This window comes from Archocentrus centrarchus, unplaced genomic scaffold (assembly GCF_007364275.1).
Source record: "Archocentrus centrarchus isolate MPI-CPG fArcCen1 unplaced genomic scaffold, fArcCen1 scaffold_68_ctg1, whole genome shotgun sequence".
Classification (NCBI taxonomy): Eukaryota; Metazoa; Chordata; class Actinopteri; order Cichliformes; family Cichlidae; genus Archocentrus; species Archocentrus centrarchus.
In genome coordinates this window covers 290,427-313,294 of record NW_022060284.1, presented here as the reverse complement: position 1 = coordinate 313,294, position 22,868 = coordinate 290,427, and the positions used below count along the sequence as shown (strand labels likewise).

Below are 22,868 nucleotides of genomic sequence, written 5' to 3'. Positions count from 1 at the left end.
GGAAATTAATCATTCTCTCAGCTGTATTCCTTGATGTTGAAATGTGTCATGCTTTTTTTAACAGCTTATTTTGAATAAAAGACTTAAAATTAAACCACAAAAAGGAGAAAAAGTTCGTTCTCCGTTTAACAGCTGCTTTTACACAGCTGTGCTTCGCACTCACGGTTGCTAGGCGACATGAGCTACCAGAGGTGACGGCAGCTGATATGAAGGCTAGCTGCTCACTTCCGGCCTTTGCGGTCTTCGTGGGCTCTGAAGGACGTGGGCCGGGTCCTTCGCAGGATGCGGCCCCTGAATTTGGACATTGTGCGTCGATATAATCTGTATGCCGGGAACTCGCGCACTGAGAAACGTTCCACGGTGCAAAGTGCGATTAAAATGCGTTAAAATTTTTAATTCATTAATTTCCCCATAATTAATTAATCGAAATTAACGCGTTAAAGTCCCAGCCCTAATATATACATATATATATATATATATATATATATGTGTATTTTGTTAGTTTTCAGAGCATTACTTTTTATATTTGGTTTCATGCTTAGTTTTAGTTCAGTTTTAGTTCAGTTTTCGTTAGTTTTAGTTTTTCATACTTTGTCAGGTGCAAGAGTGACTATTGTGTAATAATAACTCGACAAAAGATACCGTTTAAAAAAATTGCATTCAACAATCAACTGTTCACAAAATAGCAGCATTACGTGTTTAATGTGTGTAATATTAAGGAAACACATGAACATCAACAAGGAGAAACAAAGAAAAACATGAACTCCAAAACTGAATAAACTCTACAACAAACTTCATCATCAGTGCAGAACACCTGGTGTAAAACATCAGAACACAGCGAATGTTGGACAAAAACAAACTGAACTCTTTGAAGGAGTCAAAGCTCAAATCCAGCTGCATCCTGATGTTCTCACCACATGAAGCTGCTTCTGTTTTGGAGCTGCTCGGAGAGCTAGCTTTGCGGCCTCTGTACACAACCTACTTAAGTGGCTGATCATTTATGCTTGTGTAGCTGGATTGTGTGTGTTAATTACCTTGCGGTCGCGTGTTGGTGTTTTATATGGGGTGCAGGCTGGGACTTTTTTGGACCTCTGTCTTTGTGCTCAGTTTTTTGGCTGCAAACATATTTGTCCCTGGTTTTTCCACTTTCTTCATTTCTTCACATCCATTCCGATAGTTCCAGCAGTCTCCCTCCAGGAATTTGCTGACATTTGTGAGTCCTTATATTGATGCTTTGATTATTATTCCTGATTGTTATTCTCTCACTGATAAATTCAAACACTGCAGCAAAAAGTAGCCAGAAACGCACAAGGACTGAACTGGTTAATCACAACTATTGGTGATGGCTGCTCTAGGCCACCCCCCCCCCAGAATGGAATGTAATTGAATCTATTCTATTCTTGCCTAGTCTAGTCTAGCTTTCACCACCAGGGGCGCTGTTATACTAGTGGATTCAATTAAATTGTTTAAGATATATTAATTGATATTTATTTTCAGCCCTATCGCCATATGTATATTATTGCAGTATACTGCAGTATTAGATTTATATTTTCAAATCTGCAGAATAATAAGTAACCAAAGCTAAAATAAATGTTATAAAGGACAAAGTAAAATATTTACAAGCACAATATAGTGGAGCAGACGTAGAGAGAAGCAAAAGAGACAAAAGTACATTAAAACCATACTTCAGTTAAGTACTTGAGTAAATGTAAGTTAATCATATTTCAGAGGGGCTGGTGGCACCACCTTCAAAAGATCTGCATACCTTCACATTATCAAATATATGTAATATACAGGTTATGTACTACACTTACCACCCTGACCAGGACAAACTGGGAGCACCGATAACATACATCATGCTGCTGTGGACCCACCAACGCAGACCCAGTGAGGCGCATTTTATTTCATTATTGCTCCCTGTTGGCCCCACAAGGTGTAATAAACATGCTGTAATAAACTTTCCAGCCACAAGGTGTCGTATGTGAGCTCATCAATGCTGAAGTTGCTGATTCGGTCTCAATCTGCCGTTTTCTCCTCAGAGTGGTTGTTTGTAATATAACCTGGCTCACAGATCAGATAAGAGCATTCGCTCTGTCTCCCCTGTTTCACCACATACTCCATCTCACAGGTCATCTGATAAACAGGTCGGCTTTCAGTCAGGAAACCAGGAAAGTGACTTTTCACAGTAGCCTCGGTCTGATGTGAAATCTCAGACTTGCCAGCCTGATTTCTGGCCTCATCCCTCTGATGTAGCGAGCTCTTCGCTTCATGCAGCAGAGCGAAGTCACCCTCTCGGCTCTCCTCTGACATAAAAACCCTGATAGGGGAGGCCTGGATGGGCACTAACTGGTTCTCTGTGGGGTGTCCACTATAAGAAACATACTCAGAGTCCAGTTTGAGGCCACTGATCAACAGCAGAGAGGCATCCTCATGTTGCTTGTCATCTGGTGAGATCTGAGAGTTCGAGTCAACCACGATGAGACTTTTGTCTCTGAGGACATCGGTCACTTGGAAATCTTTGATATTCAGGATGTTCTTCTCTGCAAATTTCTGTTGAAGGGAATAAATGAGTCACTTTGTGCCTGCTGTACTTTTACATACATTTGTGTTTGTTGTTTCTCTTTTATTTGGAGTCTTCCTGTTTCTGTACGCTGTCTTTGTCGTTGTGTTGTGTTTTGTTGAGACTAATATCAGAAATCTGAGCCTGACGCCAGGCACAGAAACATGAGCTGATATATCAACAAGAAAAAAAGAAAAAAGCACCCCGTCAGAAACCCAAATATCAAAGTGGTAAAAATCAGACTACCTGCTGGTTCAGCTCCATCAGCCACTGGCCTGTTTTGCTCTGTCGAGGGCTGGAGATTGGTGGGAAGAAGTAGGACTTGTATCTGAGCAGAAATGTTGACACAGGGTGAAAACACAAATTTTTTGTTGATGTGATTACATAAGCAATGCTGATTAAACCCTGAGAGGTCACAGTCTTATCGATGATTAGTACTAATCATGTGCTATCCAAATATGTGGTTTCGGCTTCAGAAAACAGTTCTTGTAAGAAGCAATCAGGAAGCTCTTCAAGACATTTTTGTAGGTGTTTAATCTTTCAGAGCAGACTTGCTCATGAGCCAAAGACCCTAAAAACAAGTCTGAAGACTCTTTGTTGTAACAATGAAAATTTTTTGATTAATTGTAAAATTAAATGGAATTTACATTGATATTAGAAACCACTAAAGTACACTATTGACTATGAAAGTCCTCCTTTTAAAAAAAATCTGGTCTCCATACCTTTTCCTTTTTTTTAAATGGTTATTTGTTATAGGACTCATTTTTTCATATTTCATCATACATTAACTTTTACAACTGTTATTATCATTTATAATATGTCTGCAAGTTACTTTAATAATGATCTCACTGTTCAGTGTATAAAATATCAGAAAACAGTGAACAAAGGCCACACTGTTACTGCTGTAATATATTCAAACAGTTGTTAAATCCCATAAATGGTCTTATTATCCTAGAAAATACTGGTGAATACTCATATTTAAGTAGTTCTAGTTTTGCTACCTTAAAAAATGATTAATACGTAACATTAAAAATAAATATTATCCCTGCTGTCAGGAGTTTGTTTTAGCCACATCTTACACTCACACAGTCCTGGACAGGATGGAGAGGATCAGCACAGCGACAGCCAGCAGCAGCAGAGGAGTCGCTGTAGCCACTACTGGAACCTCATCTGGAAAGAAGAAGCATTTCAGATTCTTTGTACGGTTGTTATTTCAAAAACCAGAATAAATCCCTTTCCTGCAATCAGAGCTGAGGACATTAAAGCCTGGATAAATATAAAGGTGCTCTTCTGTAATACTTTGTAGTGTCACACTATAAATAAAATAATAAAAAATAAGAGGCTGTACATTAAAGGAAAACTTAAAACATAAGGAAAAAATACAGTAATAGGATGTGCAACTGGGTAGTATAAAAAAAAAAAAAAAGAACAAATTTACAGAATAAAATAATTTGAAAAAATGTACAGACTGATGACAACCGACAACAGCACAAGTTCCGAGCTCATGTTCCAACTAATAAAGCTGCCTGTTACAGCACAAAGTAAGCAAGTTTTGTCATTAACTCTGGGTCTAACTTTGGAAAGTATAAACCTGAAGTATAAAACCATACAGCGGAAGTAGCAGTCTGTCATGGCAGCCTACGTATGCTCTTCCAGAAACCTGTGGATATAACCCCGGTTCTCTGAGTAGCATTTGTTTCGTGTCTCACTATGGGAACGCCTCCTGCGTGACCTCATCAGAAGCTCAAATATCATTACACCAGCCCTTACAGGGTGGCTCAGTGACTCTCATGTCACGGAGGGGCCAGGGCCTCCCTATATAATAGGCTGACATAGTGTCAAATGTCATTCAAAACAAGCCCACCTCTTCCTCGCTTTCTGCTGAGACACTCACTCATGCTACTCAGAGAACTGGGGTTATATACATAACCTTAAGTTCTCTTTCATAGTATTCGTTTCGTGTCTCGCTATGGGAGAAATACTGACTCCCGGATTGCCAGACATGCCTGTTAAGAAGACAACTGTCCCCAACAGCACTTCACAGGGGCACAGCCCCCACTTAGGAAGAACCTGCACTGACAACTGAATGCGCCAGGATAGGTGCTGTAACATCTAGCTTGTAAAACCTAGCAAATGTGTGAGGTGAATTCCAGCATGCAGCTGCACACACCTCCTGAATGGAAACCCCCTTAAAGAGCGCCCATGAGGTTGCCAGACCTCTGGTGGAGTGTGCCCGCAACCCAGCAGGAGGCTGAAGTTCCCTGCTGGCATAGGCCAGGGCGATTGCTCCTATTATCCAATGGGAAAGGCGCTGTTTAGACACTGGCCTTCCCCTATGTGGTTTAGCCCAAGACACAAACAGATGGTCGCTTTGCCTAAAGTCCTGGGTTCTGTTCATATAAATCCGAAGAGCCCGGACTGGACACAGGGTATGCAGCCGCTCTTGCTCCTGAGAGGTGAAAGGTGGTGGATTAAAGGCAAGCAGTCCTATAGGGGAACACGTGCCCATAACCTTTGGAATAAAAGTGGGGTTAAGCTACATACTGACCTTTGTATCATCTGGGGAGAACTGAATGCATGACTGGTGCACTGAAAGAGCATGCATCTCCCCTACACGCTTAGCCGAAGCTAAAGCAATCAATAGGTTTTATTGATTAGGGTTATTAGTTAACACTGTGGGAAGATCCCACAATGGAGCCAGTGGCTTAGATGTAGACAATTTACGGCGTGCACCCTTCATGAAACGACATAACAGGGGATGTCTGCCCCTCAAAACCAATATGGCAGGCTGAAATGGCTACCAAATACACCTTGATGGTGGAGAAGGCTTTACCCTTGTCCATCAGGGCCTGAAGAAATGATAGATTTACTGCCACAGAGCACTGAAAAGGGATGGCCTGTGATTCTAAGCACCAGTTTTCAAACACACGCCACTTATGCTCATACAGCATCCTAGTAGATGATGCTCTAGCATACTGAATAGTGTCATTAACACTACGAGGGAGCCCGGCTGTGTTCAGGTTACTCACGGGCCAAGCCCACAGAGCTAGCCTCTCTGGGTGGGGGTGGAATAGTTCCCCCCATGCCTGAGACAGCAGATCTCTGCGTAATGGCAATGGCCATGGTGGGCTGCACAGCAGCTGATAGATCTCCGCTAGCCAGTGCTTTCCTGCCCAGCGTGGGGCTATCAGGATCACAGAATGACCTCTCTCCCTCACTCTGGCCAGAGTTGGGGAAATGAGGGTCACTGGGGGAAAAGCATAAAGGAGGGTCCTCGGCCACTCGTGAGCCAGTGCATCCACCCCCAGTGGTGCTCTCTGATTGTGCAGGGAGAAAAACAGGGGGCACTGAGCATTCTCCGCTGATGCATAAACATCCACGGTCACCTGACCGAACCGCAGCCAGATCTGCTTCACCACCTCAGGGTGAAGTTTCCAGTCTACATAGAGTGGATTGCCCCTGGATAAAAGATCTACCCCAAAGTTCAGGATTCCTGGCACATGAGTTGCTCTCAGTGACAGCAGGTGGATGCTGCTTCACACTATCAGTCTGTGTGCCAGTGTGTATAACCTGGGGGACCTCAGGCCCCCTTGTCTGTTGATGTAGGCCACCACAGTGGAGTTGTCTGACCTCACTAAAACATGATGGCCTCTCAGCCACGGGAGAAAATGTTTTAGCAACAGATGAACTGCCAGCAATTCCAGACAGTTTATGTGGGTAGTGCGCATGTGAGGGCCCCACCTCCCATTCACTGCTCTCCCTTTGTGAGTGGCACCCCAGCCTACAAGGGAGGCATCTGTGGAAACCACCTTCCTGGCTAAAACTGTCCCCAGGGTAACACCTTGAGACAGGAAGTCTGGCTTCTTCCACTGGCGAAGAGCAAGTGAACAATCTGTAGAGACCCTCACACGACGGTGGCCATTGTAGTGGGGTTTTAGTCCCGGCGAGCCCACCCAATGCTGAAAACTTCTCATGTGCAGGCGTCCCAGTGGTATCGCCACTACAGCGGAAGCCATCAAGCCCAGCAGCCTCTGGCACTGTTTGAGGGTAACTGTGTTACCTCTGTGAAACAGTGCAAGGGATGACTGTATGGTCACTATTCTCTCTGAGGTCAGAAACACTCTCACCCAGAGGGAGTCTAGACTGAGCCCTATAAATGTTATGCATTGAGTTGGTCTCAATATGCTCTTTTCCACATTTATCTGGAAACCCAAATTCTCCAGATGGTGTATAAGAGCATCTGTGTGACAAACCACCTCCTGACAGGAGGGGGCTGCCACCAGCCAGTCATCGATGTATGTGGCTACTCGAATGCCCCTTTCCCTGAGTGGGGTCACTGCCACCTCGGTGCATTTTACAAAGACCCTTGGGCTCAGTGACAGGCCGAATGGCAGAACCACAAATTCGTATGCTATCCCCTGGAAAGCAAATCTTAGATACTTCTGGTGTAGGGGGTTTTTGGGGATGTGGAAATAGGCATCCCTCAGGTCGATTGATGTGAACCAGTTGCCTGCTCTTACAAACCGTAGCAGCGAGGCGTGGGTCAGCATCCTGAACTTGTATTTTCTTAAGTGCTGATTTAGGGCACGGAGATCCAGAATGGCTCTCATCCCCTTCCCCCCCTTCTTTGGGACAAGGGAGTATCTTGAATAGAAACTGCTGTGGGTTTCCTCGGGAGGGACAACTCTTATAGCCCCTTTGTTTATCAAGGTGGCAATTTCCTCCAAGAGAAAACCGGCAGACTCGCCCTGGGCATGAGAGTAAATAATTCCTTTGAATTGTGGTTAGGGATGGCACGATACCACTTTTTTATGTCCGATACCGATACTGATATTTTACATTTGGATATCGCTGATACTGATACAAATCCGAACTTTTTTGTATTATTTTTAAAAATTGTTTTTAAATGCCTGGATCAATTTTACATAAGTCAACAGTCTCTCACACAACAAAATTGAAATTTTTTAGTTGTCCCATATGCAAAACTGAGGACCAGGGGGGCAGAGCTTTTCAGGCAGTAGCACCAAAGCTCTGGAAGTGTTAAACACTCCATCTCCATTTAGCTGACTCTGTGGCATCTTTTAAAAAACAGTTGAAAACTTTTCTGTTTAACCAGACTTTCTGTTGACTTTATTTTTATTCTTTTTCTTTTAATAAGGTAATGTTATGTTTTAACATGGTGTTTCATCTGTTTTTTTTTTTTTTTGTTTATATTGTGTTTTAATTATTGTATAGCACTTTGACTTTTTGTCTGTGTAAAGCACTATATAAATAAACTTTACTTACTTACAATAATCGCTCTATAACCTGAATCCTGTTGCCGGTCTATATTTAGTCACTAATCAGGGATTAAAGTATCAAAAATATTTTGACGGGGAAGGGGTCCTTCCGGTACCGGACAGTCACCAGTGCTAATAGCTGCGCTTGCTAGCCGTTTGTCCGGGAGCTGAAGTAGAGAAAAAATAACAGCTGAAATTCTCAGCACAGCGAGCACAACACACAAACACGCAGAGAGCGGTGGAGGCGGAAAAACATGTCAGTGATGATCCCTCAGTGTCAAAGGGAATCCGTTGCAGTGACGGACAACTTTATAGAATCTGAGGAGGGTTTTTTTCTAACTCCAATTCCCCACTCCATTCCAGTAGGTGGCGGTAATGCAGCTCTAAGCTGGTTTGTTCAACCACAGACCCACAAGAAGATGACAATGACCGAAAACTGTAATGCAGCTAATGTGGGTCAGATCGGATTGCATATTTTATTTCTTTCTGATATCCGAGCCAGTAATTTAGGCCAGGATCGGACCGATACTGAATATCAGATCGGCACATCCCTAATTGCGGTGGAGCAACACTGAACTGAAGCCTGTAGCCCTTTTCTATTGTCCTCAACACCCATGCTGACTGAGTGCATGTGGCCCAGCTCTCCATGTGAAAAGACAGCGGGATCATGGGCCACTTTGTCAGAGACGGCATACTGACACCCTCTTGTGCCTGGGGGGCGTAACATATGCTGCCCTGGTGGCCTGTTACCTCGCTCACCTTCAGTGAAGGTGGTGGGACCACCTGACTTGTCACAGCCGTGGGAGTGCGAATCTCCATGGGCTGCATTATGGCAGACCGTACTGATCTGTTTTTCAGCATGTTTATCTTTATTTTTTTTTGTTTTACAACACCTGACAGCGCCCTCGGCAAACTGCCTGGATGTGTGTGTCAGGACTTCAATACAGAATGCATGAGAGAAGTGTTTGTGAAACAACTTTGCAAACTTCGACGCTGTTTCTGCTCGGTGAGTTCCGTGAGAGGAACGCCGACCCGAGTACTGCACTCTGTGTGGAACATGTCCCATTGAACTTGCTCTGGAACGGAGCTGGGTGGGGGCAGAGCGGCCCAAGGGGACAAGCTGGGCTCGCTCTCCCCTAGAGGAGAGGCTGTCAGGCCGGCCGCTTCTTATTCCTCCCGGTCACAGCAGTGGGGAGAGGAGGAGGAGGAGCTGCTTGAGGTCTGGCCTGGGGAGACTGCTTTCTAGCCCATGGATTCTTGGGAGTCCCAGCAGCTTGGGGGGCTGCCTGCACCTTAGGGATTCTAAAGCCGGGGGCCGGGTGAGACACTGCCTGCGTGTATGACTGGCGTGGCGCCGCTAGGGTGGCTTGCTGGGCCCTCCTCAGCAGGCAGAGTTTCAAAGCCTCATCATCTCTCTTTTCTCCTCAAATCTCTTCTGCATGGAGGTAACAGCTGCACCGAAGAGACCTTGAGGGACGACAGGGGTGTCGAGGAGCTCCTTTTTTTCCTTAGTCATCAGGTTGGTAAGCCTGAGCCAGCATGCCCGCTCCTGGACAACCAAGAGACCCATGGCTCTCCCAGTAGCTTGTATCGCTACTTTGTGGAGGCGAAGGACGTGGTCAGTTATAAAACAGATTTCTTCCCACACAGTGGTATCTGGTTTAGCTGTCATGTCCTCTTCTAGCTCAGCTTGGTATGCTGTTAAAATGGAAGAGGCATTTAGGGCTCTTGCCGACAGAGCCGCTGCCTTGTAGCACTTATCCGTGAGGCTGGACTGGACGTGGTCTGCCTTCGAGGGAAGGGACGGGGCCGATGAAGACAGGGAGGTCTTCGGGTGAAGATGTCTCGCTACCAACGGCTCCACTTGCGGCATCTGGCCGAGACCAAGGGATTCCATCCCCTCACAATCCAACAGAGAGCTTCCCACGATGGGGTACTTCTCGCTGCATGGTTTTGCTTTCCATGTCACCTCTATCTCATTGAGTAGCTCCGGTAACATAGGCAACATCTGCTTACTCGTCTTTTTCGCCTTAGGCAATTTCTTGCCTTCAAAACGAGATTTTACAACCTCATTTTGCACGGTGGGCCACGGGATGTGCACGCTGGCACATGTCCTGCATATCGAGATCCAGAGGAGATGGCGGCACAGGTTTATCAACTTCGCCGGTAGCTGTGGGCTTTGCAGCCCAGCTGATGCTAGCCATGGAGTTGGAGTCTTCCTCCTCGTCTCCACCCTCGTTAGCATCCTCTCCTAAAATGATCCCAGCAGCGGAGAAGCCCTCACATCCTTTGTCAGCTTCGAGCAACGGGAAAGCAGTGGCAATGGGCTGAGGATCTGCCTCTGCCCAGCTGGGGCCAGGCGTTGCCACCAGGTCCCTGCGCATTTCCATTTCTGCCTGCGGTGCAGCAGCCTCACCTAGCAGAGGGTCACTGCCCGATCAATTAGCTTGGCAAGCTAATCTGCGGCGGAGCAGTTTGTGTGGAAAGGCCGCACACCGGATACAGTCATGAGTGGACGTTAGGGCAGCCTGGGCGTGGGATAAGCCCAGGCATGCCACACACACGGGGTGTGTATCCCAGGTAGAAATCTTGTTGCCACAAAGACAAAATTTCCCAACTTCATTTGGGCTGTTAGTCGTAGCCATGGTTAGCTAGAGGGCTATGAATGCTAGCGAGCCTGACACCTGATTAAAGTGCGGAGAATATTACTATTCCTTGGCTAGCGTGAGGAGAAAAGTAGTTCTACTTCTCTAAAGGTATTGCTACCTAATGTGAGAAACTGCTAGCGCCAATGGGTATTGCTACCAAAGGGTGAAGCCAGTGGTACTCTATTAGCAAAGTGTTGCTACTTCGCTTTGGGAAAGTATTGCTACTTCCTACGGTGAAAGTAACACCGGCACTAGCTACAGGACAGTATTGCTACTGCTCGTAAGCTAGCGAACAACTGAAATGTTTGGAACAAAGCACCTGGTGACCGAGTTGTGCACTCGAATCTGTGGACAGTTTAGCTTAACTTATTATATAGGGAGGCCCTGGCCCCTCCCTGACATGAGCGTCACTGAGCCAGCCTGTAAGGGGTGGTGTAATGACATTTGAGCTTCTGATGAGGGCACGCAGGAGGCATTCCCATAGTGAGACACTAAACGAATGCTATGAAAGAGAACCCCCTTTTTTGGAAGTCTTGGTTTCAAAAAGGGATACGTGTGTTGGAGGACTTTAAAACATTTATGGACATTTAGGACTTTAAAACGCTCATTAAAACCCTTTGAAATACTGGTTGTGGAATTTAAGTTACTTAGAATTTTTGGAAATATCTACAATCACGACATTTATTGTTACACTGGTGCATGTGCTTTGGGAGTGCCCAAAAATTCACGAATATTGGTCATCAATTCATGAAATTTTAGAGAAAATTGTCAGCCAGAATATATATCCTTTTGCAGCAGGCTCGATATTCTCGGGGACCCGTCATCATTGCGCCATTTACCATCCTCTCTTTCACAATGGGTGCAGAAAACTATCATGTTGGGGAGGAAGTTATTAGTACAGGAGTGGAAGGGTCCATCTGTCCCCTCTCTAACCCAGTGGTGGCTCCCAGGGCCAACGTGCTGCCCTAGAGAGCTTATCTTATAGACTGCTAAATAGTTTAGAGGAGTACCATAGAAAGTGGTCCCACTACTTTTCTTATACAAGTTAAATAGCCTCTCCAGCTCAAATTTCATCTGACTGTTTGAATTTACTTACCTAAATAATTACCTAAATGTATTCGGGCTTTAGGGCATTGTTATTTTATTTGGGCAAATTTTTTGTTTGCGTTATTTTATTTTTTGTTCCTTTATTAAGTCTTTTTTGTAACCATTTCTAGCATTTGTTCTAGAGCGTCCACAAGAATTGAGCCTGTGCTATGTTAAGTGTGGAACTGCAGTTTACTTTTCTTTATGAAAAACCAATAAAGTTCAAGTCATTAAAAAAAAAATAAAGTTGCTCTGCTTTGACTGCAGACAGGCTACTGCAATCAGACATCTTTAGACCAAATAACATTAGCTCTTCCTTCAGTAATGAGTCTCCTGTTTTTCCATGTCCACATATATCCATCATGTGGGGCCAATTTCCTGTAACAGCCACCTGCACTTTATCCATCTGTCCATCTATGTATCTCTACATAAATAATTTGAGTTGTTCATCAAAGCCATCAAATGTACACAATGCACCGATTTATAGTTACAACATCTTAATTGCAAAGCAGACGTTAAAAACTCCAATATTATATTTGTGAACAGTTCTTAGAGTTACATTTGTATGATAAAGACCTTCATTTTACTGAATACACAGCTTGTTTCACAGGTAAACAAACTACAGATGTTGGCGTCCACACACCAGGGGGCGCTACAGATATGGGTTAATTATTGCTTGTAAGCATAATGAGAAGAAATCTACAACAAAGAAAGTGAGCCAATGCTGCAACACAAACAACATGAGAAGAGAATCCGTTTTAGGGTCCAGTGAGACTCACTGAAATGTGTCGTCACATGAACGATGCTTCTGGAAACATTATCGGCCAACAGAACAAGAGAATACTCAGTGTTGGGCACCAGGTTGGTGAAGGTGTGCTGCCTGTTGTTTGGCCACAGAGGTAGAGCTGGAAAGGAGGGAGCACATGTTGTATTTACAGAAAGGTGGCAAAAATGGATTTTTATGACAAGCAAGAAAACGTGCACAAATCTACTAAATACTTTTACCATGGAGGGACATTTTATCTTAAAAAGGCTCATTAACCCAGAGACCAATGCTGTGACATGTTAAGGTAAGAAAACATACTCTGTTTGTCAGAATCTTTCCTCAGAATCGCTGCATATCTGCTCACTCTGATTGGTTCAGACTTCCTTTGCCACACCCACACGATGGTCACTGATGTCTTAGTCACACTGACGACCCTCAGATTGACCGCCTCCATCAAAGCTGAGGGGACAGACAGACACACGCACAGTCAAATGTGCTGTCCTGCATGGACACGACTTTTAACTGAGTCTTAGGTGAGCCTTTTCTTATTATCTGTTGATAGCAACAATGCTAACAATAGTAAGAAGCAGATTTTATCTGAGGGCTCAGATTACTGGTTGAATCTGAATCATCCTGTGCAGACGCAGACATTATCACAACACATTTCTACCTGAGGTCACGTTTACCTCCCTGCTGTAGACTGGCCAACAGAGACAGAGGAGATCCACACTGCTGGTTGTAAACAGGGAACACACTGATCAAGTACACGTTATCAGGGTCAACATCTGGAAACAGAGTAAACAGAACAGCCGTATAAAGTACAATGTCTCTTACAGACTAAAATATATAAATACTTCATTCAATTGCATTTATATAGCGCCATGTCACAGTAGTACTTCATGCAGTAAAGTCAAGGCCTTACATATTAAAGTGTGAAACCCAACAATTTCCTTTGAGAACAACTTGGTGATGGTGGGGAGGAAAAAACTTCCTTTTAAAAGGAAGAAACCTCTGGTGAAGGCTGAGGGAAGGCAGCCAACTGTCACAAGTGACTGGGAAGAGGAAAAACAAGAGCAATAGAACTATAAGCACTGAGCAGGTTGGTGGAGCCAGTAACCGCAGAGCAGGAACAAGCCTGAGATATCTGCAGAGATGAAAAAAGCATGAACTACAGGAGATGAAAGTTAATGACATGGAGCACTGAAGCCTAACATTAATAGCAGAGAGAGTGTCTGTGTCCTAAACCCAAACTGAGAGCTGGTTCCACACAACCCTAGGAACCACCAACAAGCTTGGAATCTGACAGCAAAATGCTCTGTTGGGATATGACACTAATGAGATCTCCTAAATATGACGGGCCTGATTATTCAGGACTTTGCATGTAAGGACAAGGATTGTAAATGGAAGAAGACGGACGGACGGACACACAGCCAAACAGATGGATGAACAGCTGGATGGAAGGATGGATCGATGGATGAGCGGATGGACAGACATACAGACAGATGGGCAGATGGACAAATAGATGAACGGATGGATGGATGAGCATTCTTTCTTGTCCTCACAGTGCTCTTGCTGCAGCATTTTAAATGAACCAAAGGCTGTTCAGGGAGGTCTTGGAACAGCCTGATTTTCCTAATAAGGAGAAATTAGGAATAACAGTCCAACCTAAAAGTAACAAATCCATTTTTTAGCACCACTCTGAAAAAGGATGTTTCTAATTTCAGCAATAAAAAAGGAAGTCTTAGATATTTGTTTAATGTATGAGCTTAAAAAAAAAAAAAAAAAAAAAATCATTCTTGTCAAATGAATGTGACTACAGCAGTGTTAATTTCGTTGACGAAATATTTTCGTCAGAGCTTTCGTCAATGACCCTTTTTTCATGACGATAACGAGACGATAACTAAATAAAAACTATGTAAAATGATAGAAACTATGACGAAATTAATTGACACTTTCATCAACTAATAAAAACGATACGAAAATGCTTGGCGGGGACGACACCCAATCAGAACTGATCTAATTTTGTGACAGGGCGGGACAAGTTAGGAAACCATCCAATCAAACACACAGTTGCACAAATTTTCTCTAAACTCGGGAAGACCAAACTAGCCTGTGATTGGTCATTCCTTCTGATAGAACTAAGTTATGTAACCAATGTCAGAAAGAGAAGAGCCGATGTATGGACACATTTGTCCTTTGACGTTGTGACAAACAAAACGATGTGTAAAAACACAACAAATCTTAAACGTCATCTGCAAACCAGTCACCCAGATCTCCATGCAAAGGTCAGCATTTTAATGTCATGCAGGGTAAAGTGTTTTTCCCAGTTTGTGTTTAGAGAAAATCTCCACACCGCGGTGGATTAGCCTTTATAATCTTAGTCCTGAACACTGCCATGTACCTTTCAGAGCGTCCTGCTGTAAAACGCTTGGATTATCTCAGGAAGGTGGTGTTAATGATCAGGTGTGTGGGAAGCAGGTGAAACGCTAATGTTAATATTATTAATAATATTCCATAACTTTGAATAAATGTTTAATTTTGTGTAAGTGTGTATAACGACTAATTCAAGGGAACTGAACAAAAAGCATTTACATTTTACACCCTTTATATTTTAGTCGACTAAATCGACTGTAGATTTAGTCGACTATATTCTTACCATAATTCGTCAACCTAAACTAAAACTATTCAGATGACTAAATTATGACTAAAACTAAATTACATTTTTGTCAAAAGACTATGACTAAAACTAAATCAAAATTTGCTGTTAATTTTAACACTGGACTACAGGCCAAGGTATTTGCCAGGTAATGATTTTATGTCCAAATAACTTCATTTTTGTCTAAATTTAAAAGTAAAAGGTTCTTGGGTAATATTATTAGTGTTTAATGGAGTTTTCTGACAATAATATGGCTTTTTGTGTAGTACAGTTGTGTGCAATACAGTTTATGAATGTGACATGCTAACCCAGAAGCTAAATTTGAAGCATCAAAACCTGCATGTCCCCTGAGCACCAGAACAGGATGCCTCAATTAAAAAATAGTCCTGTTCAAATAGTTTAAGGCAAAGCACAAAACAGACTGCTGAGAAATCCAAAGAGAACCATGCTGATCTGCTACAGAAACACTGTCTTTTGAATTTGCGATAGAATTAATCTTCACATGATGTGTTGCTCTTTTTATTCAAACACACATCAATTAAATGTACATTCATTTTGAGCTGGAGAAGTTTTGTTGATTAATAAAATAAGCAGCTGCTGTTGTTTTGTTTCACCTTGTATGGGGGTGGAGGTGGTGAAGCCATCAACTCGAGACCAGTGGCTGGTGGATGGACTCGTCTCAGAGTGCCACCGAATAGCAAAATGGCTGACGGGCAGGGTGTAACCCGGGGCGATGGGGGTCTTCCACTGGACCAGAAGCTCCTTTTTACCTGGATAAGAGCTGGAAACCCACAGATCTCTGATGGAGGGGAGAGCTGTAGAAACAGAGACCAGACCGTTTTTCTATGTGCCGATACTGCAACAGATACTGCAATAGATACCACTAGAAATATATTTGATTGGATTTTAAAATCTGTAAAATAGGATTTGATCATTTTATTTAAATGGCATCTGGATATATCTGATTCAGTTTCAGCATCCTCTGAAACAAACTAATGAATAAACATTTGATTCACAAACTGCACACGGTCCCATGCGCTGCACATTTTCTCTCTCGGATCACCTAGAAAGATTTTGCAATGTTCTGCTAACACATCTTCTCCCCGCTCTGTCGCTTCAGTCGATAAAAAAACAACACACAGGATGTTGCAAAAGTGAGGAGCACAAATTTCAAATCTGATAACTCGTGCTGTCAGTTTTTACTTGCCCTGAAATGTTATTGAAAGCTTTGAGATCTAATAGCACTCGGAACATGGATGGATTTGACCTCAGTTATATGTGGCAGTCCTGTTATTTTCCCACGGAACCAGCACTCAGGTGCTGAAATGATCAGCAGATCAATCATCTAGTCAAATTAAAAACAAAATACTGCAAGCTTCTTTCTCCACTGTAAAGATTTGCCCGTTTCTGAGTTTTTTGTGATCTGAAACTCAACCTCTGTGGACTCTGAACTCTCGGTGAGATAAACGAGGTACCTGAATAGATTCGTTCGGGTCAAATTCTGACTTTGGCTGCGCTGCCTGTAGTGGAGTCAGTGAAACTGAAAAGTGCAGCGGAAACCAGAAACAGAGACAATCACCTTCAAATTACAGACTTGTATTTTGAAAGCTTGGAAATGTTTTTACTCGTTTGTCTTCCCTCCTTCTCTTTCACCTAGCGACAGGCAGCATCTTCAGCAACCGCTTAAAAACTGGTGGTGGGAGACCCATTTTCCCCCAGTGGGTGGGTGGCTGGTCTCTATGCCTGTGTGACTGATACATGGTAAAGATTCTCCCTGGGACGCCTGTTAGAGTTGCTGTCAAATGTCACCTTTAGGGGAGGAAGTTCATTTACAGTAAATCTGATGAACAGAAACTGTTCTTCTGAAAACTCTGAGCCAGCTGATATTCAAACTTTGTGGTCTGACCTGAACAACATTCTTCATATACCTCAACACATCATTCAGGACATCAACACAACAATAATACTTACATGTAATAACCAGCGTCTTCTGTATTTGCGTGTCAAAGCTGAGATGTGCAACAGGGCCGTAGCCAGCTGTGTTGAAGGCCTTAACTGCAATGCTGCAATTCCCCTCCTCCACCACAAGGAGCGCCGTCATGTCTGTGACATTTTGAATCAGTCCGCCTACTTCGTAGCTTATCTGGTATCCAAGGATTCGACCTCCAGCTTCAAGAGCCTCAGGAGCCTAAGATGAAACATTAATAACAGATTTGTTTCTTAATCTGTGACGTATTTCTACCAAAGAGCCACTCAAAGATTTCAATCTGAAATCTGAAACTGTAAAATGGTTGTCTTCAAAATACTGGACATATAGGATGCAGTGAATGTAAACATAGCTTCTGTTATAACAGTGAATACGACATAAAAGAACATTTTAAGTGTTTCAGACGCTACCTTCCACATAATGAGATGAAGTTGAAGCAATCCACCTGATCTCTCCAGTCTGTAGCACACCTCTGGTGGCCTGGAGGGTACTAAAAACAGAAAACAGTTCAAACTGATGACATTTTTCCAGCTTTTTGAATGTCAACGCTGTAGTTCCAGGTATTCGATGTGACTGCCTGTTACCTCTGTCCAGTGTTGTTCCTCTGATTTCAGAGCTCCAGTCACTCCAGATGCCGGTGTCTCCCCTGCAGGCCACAGCAGCTCTGTAGATGGTAAACGGCAAGAGGTTTTTCATCGTGTACGTCATTATCTGATCTGCAAATGCACTGATAGAATCAGGAACCTGGAAACAAAAACAGACAACCAAGACTATGAGACAAAGTGTACTTACTGTGCTTTTTCTGTGTTTTCTGTCATATATATACACAGCGGTGGATGGTCATATTAAAATAATGAGGTTAGTGTAGAAATAATCACTGTGAGCCAAGAGCTCAGCTTCAGCCTGCTCTGACGCTCCGGGTTAGGTTTTTTTGCTACTCTCGGATCTGTGTGATGACAAAGAGTGGATGGGCCTAATATGATCATGTAAGGTGCAGAGCTCTGGCTGTGAGCATCATAGCCCCACCCACCTGGGGTTCAAACATTTTATTTACAAGATGATGCAGCCAATCAGAAGAGAGTAGTCTTAAAAGGGACGGGACTAACACTGCTTGTTTCAGACACCTGGTGAAGTGAGGGGCTGCGTGAAGGCCAAGCATAAAAAAAAAAGGGATGCTCGAAGAGTCACAACACAAATGTTAAAAATCCAAGTTGAGTTTTGAGGTTGGTGCTTCAGCAAATTTCCCTAAAAAGAAACTGAAACTTGTTTTCACTAATATTTTCCCCATAGTTCTCGGCCTGCACAGGGTCCACATCTGAGAATTTTTATTCATTTCATTTCCTCGCGGTACGCAGGGACTAACAAAAACTTCAATACTTAAATAATAGTCATTAAATTACTCTGTTATTACTGTATTCAGTATTCTGATTGAACTTTGTCAACACGCCTTTTTTCTTTTTTTAATTTTCACTAATGTGATTAAACAAACATTTGTTTTTGCTGTACGTTTTTTGTGTCTCACTTTAACAGGAAGAAGCCCGCAGGAAATAATTTAAATCATTTCCCTGAAGGTGGAAAACACTAAAGATATGTTTATAATGTATAATACTGTTCGGTCCTGTTTCAAGATTTTAACAATGGCTCACGATTAAGGTGCTGGATGCAGTAAATGTATGTGTGTCCCTTTAAGAACACATGCAGCTACAGAGGCTCAAATCTTAGGTCGGAGACATCAGGTCACACACAGCTTTCACCTATTTACTGATGACTTTGCAGGTAATGACTGTAAATGGGGGATTTCTTTCCTTGTAGTGCAGAGAAGTAAAGAAAAAGCCTGCAGCTCACGAATTAAAGCCTTGCAGCCGGTATGATGCTAACCTGGGTCCATTTGCTCTTGTCTTTGGTTCTGTAGCGAAGCCGACAGCTGCCATCACCGATGCTTCTCCAACACACAACCATTGAGTCCTCAGTAGCGCTGAGTACAGTTAATACAGGCTGGAGGGGTTTGACTAAGAGGACGAGACAACACCTGAATGACTTCATCATAATTTCATATGATCAGACAGCACAGGAAGACACCAGCTAGGTGGGATCCAGGTGGCAGTGCCAACATGTGTAGGTCACTAACCTGCTTCATAAAGAAACACAGTGTGAGGCTGAGACCAGATCTCTGTGGTGTGGTTTTTAATCTTGGCTGTCACATTGAGGATGGCTACTGGGTTGAAGATGCCCTCACAGGATATAATTTCACGCTCACTAAACAGGAAAGATAAAACATCTGAGACGATGACACAAAAACAGCAACATCACTTTATAATTATTACTCAAAATGATATAATCCAGAGTTCCCTTTATACCTGCTGAAGATCAGCGAGGCCGTGGACTCGCCGTCGCTGTTGGAATCCAGACTCCAGTCACACGTCATGGATCTTTGTGCGTCTGTCTTTTGGTAGTAACACGACATGTTCAGAGTCTCTGCAGGAAAGCAGGTTTAAGTAACACCCCATTCTGATTAGCTGCAATCTTATTAAAATTAGACAAATGCTGCAGCAGCAGTCTGATTTTAGCGCTTTTATCTCATCTCCATTATAAATATGGCACAATAAACCTCCTAAAATCCTGGCACACCTTCACTTGTATGATTCACTTTACTTTTGGCTCATGAAAACAGGAAACTGAGTAAAACTAATATTTTAGCGAGTGAGCAGATACACTCTTAAAAATCACAGAAAATAAAATACATATAAAACAGCTGTGACAGCACGCATTGCTCTTGCTCATCACGAAACATGAGTAAAGACCTTGGACCTTTAACTTATATATACTGTTGGATATTTTTATCATCTGATATTGGTATTTTACTATATCATTTATTAGTACCTATATTAATCTGGATTAATGGTCACATTATATATTATTTGTCACCTATATTGTCACTTACACACTGGAACACTGCATGCTTTAGGTGAGTGGAAAGGACTGAGGCCTCCTAAGCCAGGGCCTTGGGTTTTTTCCACTAGTAGAACTGCACTCATTCATATTTAGAGGCTCACCTTTGTACACAGTGCACTTTTGACACAGTATTACCAGTGTGGAGGTCAAGTAGCGGGGAGTGTGTGTCCTGAAAAGGGGGGTTGAAGTTCCACCTGAGCTACTGTAATAATGTAAGGGAGTATTGAGATAAGACCGCCCTAAGTGTTTCTAGTAATGTGAAAATATGAATAGAAGGGCAGAGAAGTGCTCCGGTGGGAGGTATTTTCACGTGGGAAAGTTTGTTTGTGACAGCCCAGAGAACAGGTCATGGAGCCATTGCATGAGGATCGGACGAGTATGATACATAGTGGATTGGGAGCTTCCTTCTATGCCCATTGTTCCTGATAACAGCAGGGGGAGGTGTGAGTTTGGGCGATAAAAGGCAGTGGCAAAGATGGGAGAGAGCTCTTTTTGCTCTTTTTTAGTGCACTTTTGGCTCTTCCTCTCTCCCCTTTTGCAGCGGCTCCAAGGCACTTACTCCCGGGAGGGCTTCTTTGCTTTCTTATACTCTGTTAAACTCTGGACTTCTACTTTTCTGCTTTTCCTCTGCCACCCTTGCAACGGCACCAAGGCACACACTCTCGGGAGGGCTTTTTGCTTTCTTGTGCTTTGTTTAACTTTGTGCTTCAATAAATCCTGGAAACGAAACCTGCTCATCTCCAGTGAGTTTTTGTAAAGTGTGGAATTACTATCAAGGTGCATTTGTTTTCATTGGTCTCCCTTCCGCCTGGTAAGAGGGGCAGCAGGAGAGAGCCGCACCATGACCCAACAATACACACACCTAATGATACAAGATGTATATAAATGTATACTTTTGGTAAAATGATACATGATAGCCAGTACAGGGAAATACTTCTCATCAAAAATATGCTTCATTTTGAACTTTATTTTACAAACCAAAAACATCAAAGATCCACCATGTGCTTCCTGTCCGTAAGCGCACTCACTCTGCACAGATGACAGAGGTCGAGGGTCACAGTCTGCAGGGGCGGTCACACACACTCGCTCGTTTTCTTTGCACTTCTGCAGCTGAAAGTTTTTCACTGTCACTCCTGATGCACGAAACAACAGAGAGAGATGAGTCAGTGTGATGATTCAATCATCTTCTTATCAGCTTCTGCAGGCTGAGCAGGGTCAGTTATCAATACAGGAAATATTTATTTCTTGTGTGTCAAATTTAAATTTTTTAAAATTTCTTAGATGAATTTAATTGCAAACAAAGTATTTGGAACTCTCTAAGATTCATAATTAATATTCTCTTTATTTCATCTATGGTTTTCTGCTTATCCAGTTCAGGGTTACAGAGCCTGGAGTCCATCCCAACCAAAGCACCGTGCTGCCCTGATTATTTCATCTCACTGGAAGACGGTTCCTCCTTCAAGTCTCAACTTTTAAGCCAAACCGAAGGAGAGAATCACTTCATTGGCACTTTCCCCATGAGTCATTATAGGGATGCCAGAAGTGTCCTGGACGGTTTTGTAAACCGTGGAAAGGAAGTGGACACAGTGTTTGTTCACTAAATAAAATCAGAGGGGAAAAGGCCAGCCCGCTCAGGACCAAGCGGACTTAATGTGACCCATGAGGTGAACTGATTCTGCTACCCATGCTTTAAAATACAGCAAGTTTATTCAAAGTACCAAGAAGCAAAACTGTACTTCAAACTGAAAGTGTGTTCTCTGTAAACAAACGCCCACAAGTGCTGCACAACACACACACAAAACTTTGATCAGATCGATAAAAACACGTTGGACAGACAGGAGTAAAAACATCACTCAAACTTCTTATTGAGACACAACTAAACTTTCTCTGCAGTTTGAAAGCTTAAACATGACTAGTCCTGAAGAAATGGGTTCATTCACTCTGGATCCATCACAGAATTTCAGGCCCACTAAAACACTAAAATGTAAAATATGACTTCTTATGAAAAGTTTGTGGGTAACTCACCATGAGAAAACACACCAATCAGGAGGCTCATCACTGTCCAGGCACAGAGGTGCACTTTGAGAGTCCCAACATCCATCTTCATAGACAAATAATGTTCCTCTCAGTCGTCATTTAAGGGTGTGGGGTCGATGAGGAAACCTCTGCTCAGGAAGTTGCTCCACTCATGCAACTAAGAAAAACATCACAGCAAACATCTTGTTCCACAACCTCCAGGCAACCCGCGGTTCACTGATAACAAAAACTATTAAAGCAGGTCGTTTTACATCTACTGTATGAGAGGTCATATGAAACTTTCAATATTTTAAAGAGTAAATGTATAAAGTTTAGTGGTGACTTTCAGTGCACTCTGGTGGACAAACTGTGTACTGCTGTTTTAGACTTTAGTAATTATTGACATATAAAACTGTTATAAAACATAAATACACACCTGAACCTGTAGTAGTGATGAACAGATGTAACTGTCAGCCATCTGCTTTGATTGATGAACTTTCCCACCTAAACATGATGGATCAAATGTAGAGACAGCTAAACTACTTGAATTATTTAGTTCAAAGTAAACTTAACAGATAAAATATTAAGCTGTTAAAAAAGTACTGACAGTTTCCAAAATGTCCCAGGTAACAGTACAGAGTTTCAGATAAACATGATGGACTGTTACAGTTATCAATAATAACAGTTAGTAATAAACAAAACTGCTAGCTAAAGATAACAGAGATTAAATGTTAAATGTAACAGGAAATAATTCAGAATTCTGTTTAAAAACAGCCAAAAGCTATAAATAGACTTACTGTTAAATAAACGTAACAAAACAAATTCAACATGTTTATAATTAGTTACTAAAAGCGGCAGAAACATGTTAAAATAGTAAATGTCTAAAATGTGAACATGACAGGTGGCACTGATGAAGAA

The 22,868-nt window shown here is 42.7% G+C and overlaps 1 protein-coding gene across 1 annotated transcript; it reads right to left on the bottom strand.

The window, feature by feature from the left end:
* Positions 1-1,249: 1,249 nt before the first annotated feature.
* On the bottom strand, positions 1,250-22,462 carry LOC115777739 (interleukin-6 receptor subunit beta). Its single transcript, XM_030725707.1, has 16 exons — positions 22,387-22,462; positions 21,960-22,128; positions 20,963-21,067; positions 19,340-19,457; positions 19,111-19,238; positions 18,861-18,991; positions 17,567-17,726; positions 17,393-17,472; positions 16,967-17,183; positions 15,610-15,810; positions 13,026-13,124; positions 12,658-12,798; positions 12,353-12,478; positions 3,646-3,730; positions 2,807-2,888; positions 1,250-2,550 (listed from the first exon to the last, which is right to left on the bottom strand). Exons 2-16 carry the CDS (start codon positions 22,039-22,041, stop codon positions 2,017-2,019), a joined length of 2,289 nt encoding a protein of 762 aa, XP_030581567.1. The 5' UTR covers positions 22,042-22,128; positions 22,387-22,462; the 3' UTR covers positions 1,250-2,016.
* Between the last annotated feature and the right edge of the window lie 406 nt (positions 22,463-22,868).

Coding starts and splice junctions, on each gene's coding strand:
- LOC115777739 (XM_030725707.1), bottom strand. CDS start 22,041: ATGAAGATGGATGTTGGGACTCTCAAAGTGCACCTCTGTGCCTGGACA. Junction 17,727..18,860: donor ACAAGAGCAAATGGACCCAG/GTTAGCATCATA, acceptor TTTTGTTTCCAG/GTTCCTGATTCTATCAGTGC. Junction 17,473..17,566: donor AGGAACAACACTGGACAGAG/GTAACAGGCAGT, acceptor TTCTGTTTTTAG/TACCCTCCAGGCCACCAGAG.